Source organism: Esox lucius, chromosome 13 (assembly GCF_011004845.1).
Source record: "Esox lucius isolate fEsoLuc1 chromosome 13, fEsoLuc1.pri, whole genome shotgun sequence".
NCBI classification, from domain to species: Eukaryota; Metazoa; Chordata; class Actinopteri; order Esociformes; family Esocidae; genus Esox; species Esox lucius.
Window position 1 is genome coordinate 4,470,816 of NC_047581.1, and position 6,000 is coordinate 4,476,815.

The window sequence follows — 6,000 nt, forward strand, 5'->3', positions numbered from 1 at the left end:
TACGTTTTATGGGTTTAGGTTTTACGTATTTTTTTGGGATCATACGTTTAACCTTGTGGCAGATCTCTTTATTAAAAAAATCTCACATGTACCAAGACACTGCAGACTGCCAGTTACAGTACTCTCATCAAGACATTTGAAGTTATTCCAGCTCTATTTAGAAACTGATGGCTTAAAAACAAAAAATATGGAATATCTGGCAAGTGTCATTTGCACCATGTTGTGTGCTCCGTCTGTGGTGCGTTTGATCATCAGTGGATAGGCGCTACCAGGCTTGCCTGTGCACGATCTGTAAATAGCACCAATTGTATCCGCTACACCGCAAACAGAGTTAGCACATAATTTAGACGTGTTTGTTATTTATTCTCATGTGACTAAATCATTGAAATCAACTCCATTTTGATTTTCTCAATGAGCATTTGTGATAATCACAGAGACAAATCCTGAACAACATTTATAAGCCAGGAAAAATCCCCAAGAAACAGAAATTCTGATAAGATTCAAACAGATTTTATAGGTCACCCTTCAGAGTACTTTATTAGCCCTTATCTGACCAGGAATGTATTAATATAAAATGTAGTCCAGTACATTACCAAAGCAATTCCTCTACAAGAAGGACCTAGGTATATGTTGCTGAAGTAGAAGAATGAGAGAACAATGTGCCTAATTGAAAGCAAAAAAAAGTAGTAGTTCACAACGTCTCACAAGTTATATTGTTGTCCGCACTAGAGATAATTCTCATCTCCTAAAAGTATTTATTTGCATCTAGATTATTTAGCAACTAGGGATGGAACAATAAGACGATTTGAGTTCTAATCGCGATGGAAAATACAATTGTGGAGAAATTCTATAATCGGGATAATCGTAAATCAGGATAATTCTCACGAGTGACTTGACAAAGTTCTACCAGTCGCTCAAGTTTCCCTGACTACTTGTTTTATTTACAAGTGGAGCGCACATCTCATCTCACGTTGCGCCACTAAACATCCTCTGCCATGTATGGTCAATGAAACCAAATGGCTCTGCTAGCTTAAATAAAATATTATTGTCAATTACAATAAAAATCTAAATTAAATGTTATGAATTGGGATTGTATTGTTATGATATAAACTAGTTTTCCAATTCCTTTACAACAGTACTAGTCTAACCACTACACTTACCGGGTGAAGCACCAGTGGAAACACGGCATTAGTAGTCTACAAATATAAACTTCTGATCACATCCCCACTTCCCACTATATGCAAATACCTGTCCATTCCACTACCTCGGAAAATAAGCTGTTGAAACAGTGTTGAGCTCAAACAAACCAATGATATCCTAAAAGACATGCAGCTACGATGCAAGCAGAAAAAACCTGTTAACTGCAAATGGCTTTCCTACTGAAAAAGTGACAGGAGAACATAAATAGAATATCATTGGCGCGGGCCAAAATAACATTGACTATCTACATGAACAGCACAATACATGATGCGCACATCAATACGGGGAGCTGTTATAGTGAATTATAAAGTTATTATGAAGAATCGGCACATCAAATAGGCCTAATAAGGCACATTTTCAAGTCACTCCCCTGTGATGCACACAAACGTTCATGCGCACACAGGTCAGTACCCGAAAGAAATTAAATCTATTTTCACCTCTGATCTGCAGGGGAGTGACTTGAAAAGGCTCGCCAGTCACGGAAGTGTTCCTGAGTACTGATTTTATTTAACTGGTGGAGCGCATCTCAATATATATTTCTTCAGATTAGATTCAACTTTGTCATTGAACAGGTACAAGTACAGTACAACAAAATGCAGGTAGCATCTAACAAGAAGTGCGAATAGAAGAGGTCAGAAAATTTATAATGTATGTTACAGATGTGACATACACATGTGCAATGTATAAATGTGCAACGAAGGCAAATGTAATACAAATGGCAATTCTAAATGCCACATAACATCCTCAGCAATGTATTGTCAGTGAAGCTGGCAACCATACACATTAACAGATTTATATGTGATTATATTAAAAACCTTCTTTGATATTATTTTACTGTACTGGCTTTTTAAATGCACAAGAACAATATTTATGTAATGGAAGAATATCCGATCAGCAATTTTGAGCTAGAAACCAGAGTTGTTACTGGGATTGTTCTTAATCGGGATAAAAATTGCAAATCGGGATAATATTGACCAGGATAATCATGGCATGAAATAATCATATCTTCCCTACCCCTATTAGCAAAACATGCTCCTGAAGATGCTTACCTGGATGGATCCAGCTCATAGTCCTTGGTTCCGGTGACCAACTCAGGATGTATCCGTACATGCTCCAACATCGGCTAAGAAACGAAAGTGAGAGGATTATTGCGGGACGCATAAAACACATTCACCCTGTACACAGCATGCTTGGATCTGGGAGTGCGACTTCAGCGCACCCAATTTTACAGACCTTCACCACTTCCTCAAAGGTGTCCACATTCTCCTTCATGCTGTAGTGAGAGCGTAGGTATGAGACAAAGTTGCAGGGATACATTCCATACAGCCGATGGAAGAGAGAGTAGACACTGGCGTGGAGGTGGACCAGATACACCCCGGGCACATGCCCTATTGTGGGGGACAGTTGGTTAGACACTATTTCACAATTCCACATTTACCATTACAAACGGACCCTGGCCTGTTGGTAGCTAGCACGTCATTTCAAACATGTACTTCTTTCAACAGGGACAATTCAGCATCTCATAAGTTGAACAACCTGGATTTTTCAGGCTCCAGGAAGCCAGCCGGCCAAAAATGTCAAAGAAGTCCCAGATGTGCTGCTTCCCAGCCTGAGGGATCATGGGTAGCAGTGTGATCAACACCAGGACTCCGGTGATTAGCACCAACACATCAGAGTCAGTCTAGAAACACAAACACGAGAACAAACCCCAATAACACAACTAAAAGCATATTTAGTTTAATTGTCATTCATTTTTTGTATTCCTTCTTTTGAGAATAATAGGGTGCAGTAATTCGCTTGATATTTATTATTACCCAAATATAATGTTTGTCATAAGGTGTAATCATCCTCAGTGACACATACCTTAAGACACTTGAGCAAGGAGATGAGGAGAGGGAAACGGGCGACCTTATGCATCCAGGAGGGCTGTTTGCGGATGATGTGTCCCAGCAGGGTGAGGGTGTGTAACCGGCAAGCCGGTTTGGCCATGCACTCGTTCAGCTTATCTAGGAGGGGCTGTGGAACAATACATGGGTTAACAGTCCTTGTGCAGGAGTTTTCGCTGAGAAGCAAACCACAGCAAAAGGATGAAAAAAGGGACGGACAAGCCTAAACTTGTCTTGGGGCAGCAGGTAGTCTAATGGTTAGTGCATCGTACCAGTAGCAGAAAGGCTGCTAGAATGGATCACAGAGCATACAAGGTGAAATCTCTGTTTTTCTGTCCCTGATAGACAGTTAACCTTAACTGCTCCCAGCTTATTGCTGTAAATGAAAATATGTTCTCTGTTATAATTACCTGGCAAAAAAAAGATTTGCTGGACAAGGTTTGGAACCAAGTAATGATTTCAGTAAACAACTTTTGTGCCATAATCTGAATTGACCATTCAGATTAAAATGTGTGTTGACAAACATGCTGTACCTGAATCCAATCATTGAAGGCCTGATGACTAGTTAACAAGCCAATAAAAAGATGTACTGCTGAGGGTTCCTGGGTACCAAAGTTGGGAACCACTGCCAGTGTTTCGTAAGGTATTCATCCATAGAGGAACAACTGATCAGGAACAAAAAGACCAATAGACAGCCAGGACCCAAATGTTCAGAGGCAGAGCACAAGCCAATATTCAGGGATCCCTGTTATAAACCACACATATTTATTCAGAGACTGGATTGATAGCTTGGTGGTGGTTCTTTTGTGTCATCACGCCAATTATCACAGGAGCTGGAGAGACAGCATGCTGATCTAGAACTGGACTACTCTATGGGCGGTCAGGCTACGGGTCAATATACAGGTCTGGGACCAGCTTCCCCCATTGGCTAATGATGAACCAGAATTTGTGTCTGGGCTAGATACAACTTCACCATACAGTGCTTACCTTGTCGTGAGGCTCCCTGACAGAGCACAGTATGAGTACAGCCTGTGGAGAGCTGGTCTCAAAGTAGTAATCCACAAGACCATTGACCAGCATGGATCCTCGCTCTGAAAAATACAAAGGGAAGGGAAGATTTACACTTAGAACGAATGTAGCATGCCTATTACTAAAGACAACACCAGCGACATAGGAGGGGAGAGCCTGCCAAGACATTATAGGTTGTTGAGTTTTTCACTTGTTTGCAAACACTGGCACACTCTCCTTACTAGAAAGAAGTAGCTTCAGCCTGTCGAATAGGGAGACTGCGAACAGAGTTCTGACCTGTGCTAAGTAGGTCATTGAGGACACTTTTGATCTGATCCAGTTCATTCAGATCTGATGATTCCAGGAGCGGGAGGAGTTCATTCACATTTGGCTGCTCCTTTGCCATTGCGCTGGTATGAGGTCTTTGAAGACAGCCCCCTCTCAAATAAAAATGACAGACAGTCAGCAACCTGCTGCTCTGTGTAAATGGGTTGGCCAGGACAGGCACTGCGGACACTGAAGAAAATGTGGTAAAGCAAAATAAAATTATCAGTCATTCTGCTGTGCATACACAATAACAAGACTATAAATAGGAACATCATTTACAGCCTATGACCATTGGCCCCGTTAAGCTTTAAGTAATATTTAACTAACAACAAAAACGATGCTAAGGAATTAATTGTCGGGATGTGTGCAGTGCTAGCCAGGTGCAAATTAGTGCGTGCGCCTAAACCTATTTGTGAATCATAATCCTGGCGAACGTGTTAGCTATGTATATTACACGCTATAGCCAAAATACTTTAGCTAGTTAGCCAGCTACTTGCGTCAACATTCCGAAGTTATCGCTACTGCAACATAATCAACAAATATTGCAATGAATCAAGTAAAAAGTGTTAATGTATGACAGATGACATTATTGCAAAAACGTAACAAAACGTTACCCCAAAATGTTAGTTACGCGCTACAGCTACTGTAGAGAGGCTAGCTTGCTCACTGTACTGTAGTTGGCTAGTCAGTGTCTACAGTACTGACTGACATATACGATTAGTTCATCAAGGATTTACAGGGACATACTTACAGTAAAACAAATCTGTGACAGTAAGGTTCTGTTTTTACACTACAATATATGTCACTATAGTGTCAAACAAAAGCTAAGTAAATACTTGGAATACATTTGATTACCTTCTACACTTGTTGTTCTCCACAGGGCGCAGCCATATTGAGCAACCAAAAAGCCCCTCCCTCTCCTGAAATCCTACGCGGCACCCTGGAAAAATAATCCACAGCTGTCATTCAACTTCAGTTTCGATATGTTCCGACCGTAGAATTTGACACAAAGTTATAATGTACACCTTTTTTATTTGTAACTTTACAGTTCTAATACAAGCATTATCTACGTGCACTGTCTATGGTGCTGTTATTTTGCAGCGGGGCTGTTAGCTGAGCCAATCAGTCGGCTTCTCGTGACTCTAATAGGTTACTGTAGAAAGCCAGCAAGTTTATCTGCGCAAGTGTTCTACACACGAGGTCAAAATGCCCTAAGGTTGTTACAGACTGTAGGTCTACCAATACAAAATCCTGTCCATCTGTGATAACAGCAGTGGATGTATGGTGTTATATCACTGTTGAATGAGCCTTGCTGTTGTTGCAATGCACTGTTATATTGGTGCATTAGGAAATGTATAGAAGTGAAAAAAGGTATTCACCTGCCTACAGGCTGCTGTTATTTGGGGAGATGTCAAACACCTGGCAATGTGGCCCACTGAAACCAGGCCAATTCATGCTGCATAATGTCTGGGTGTGTTATCACCGTAAGAAACAAGAAGTCTGGTGAAAATAACCATCCATGGAGACATAGTTGACAACTGACCCCCTAAAAAGCTCCTCAATAATTAAATATAATTCA

The 6,000-nt window shown here is 40.8% G+C and overlaps 1 protein-coding gene across 4 annotated transcripts in view; it reads right to left on the bottom strand.

Annotated features, from left to right (window-relative positions):
- tsc1a (TSC complex subunit 1a) overlaps positions 1-5,504 on the bottom strand; it is a 37,867-nt gene extending 32,363 nt beyond the window's left edge. For 2 of the 4 annotated variants that reach the window (XM_010900105.5, XM_010900102.5), the window contains exons 1-7: positions 5,277-5,504; positions 4,392-4,610; positions 4,074-4,177; positions 3,064-3,216; positions 2,737-2,881; positions 2,434-2,588; positions 2,250-2,323 (exon numbers count right to left, since the gene is read on the bottom strand). In XM_010900105.5, the coding sequence (XP_010898407.2) occupies positions 2,250-2,323; positions 2,434-2,588; positions 2,737-2,881; positions 3,064-3,216; positions 4,074-4,177; positions 4,392-4,500 (740 nt within the window). In that variant the 5' untranslated portion in view covers positions 4,501-4,610; positions 5,277-5,504. The other 2 variants (XM_010900103.5, XM_034296553.1) reach the window with 2 other exon arrangements.
- Positions 5,505-6,000: the final 496 nt, after the last annotated feature.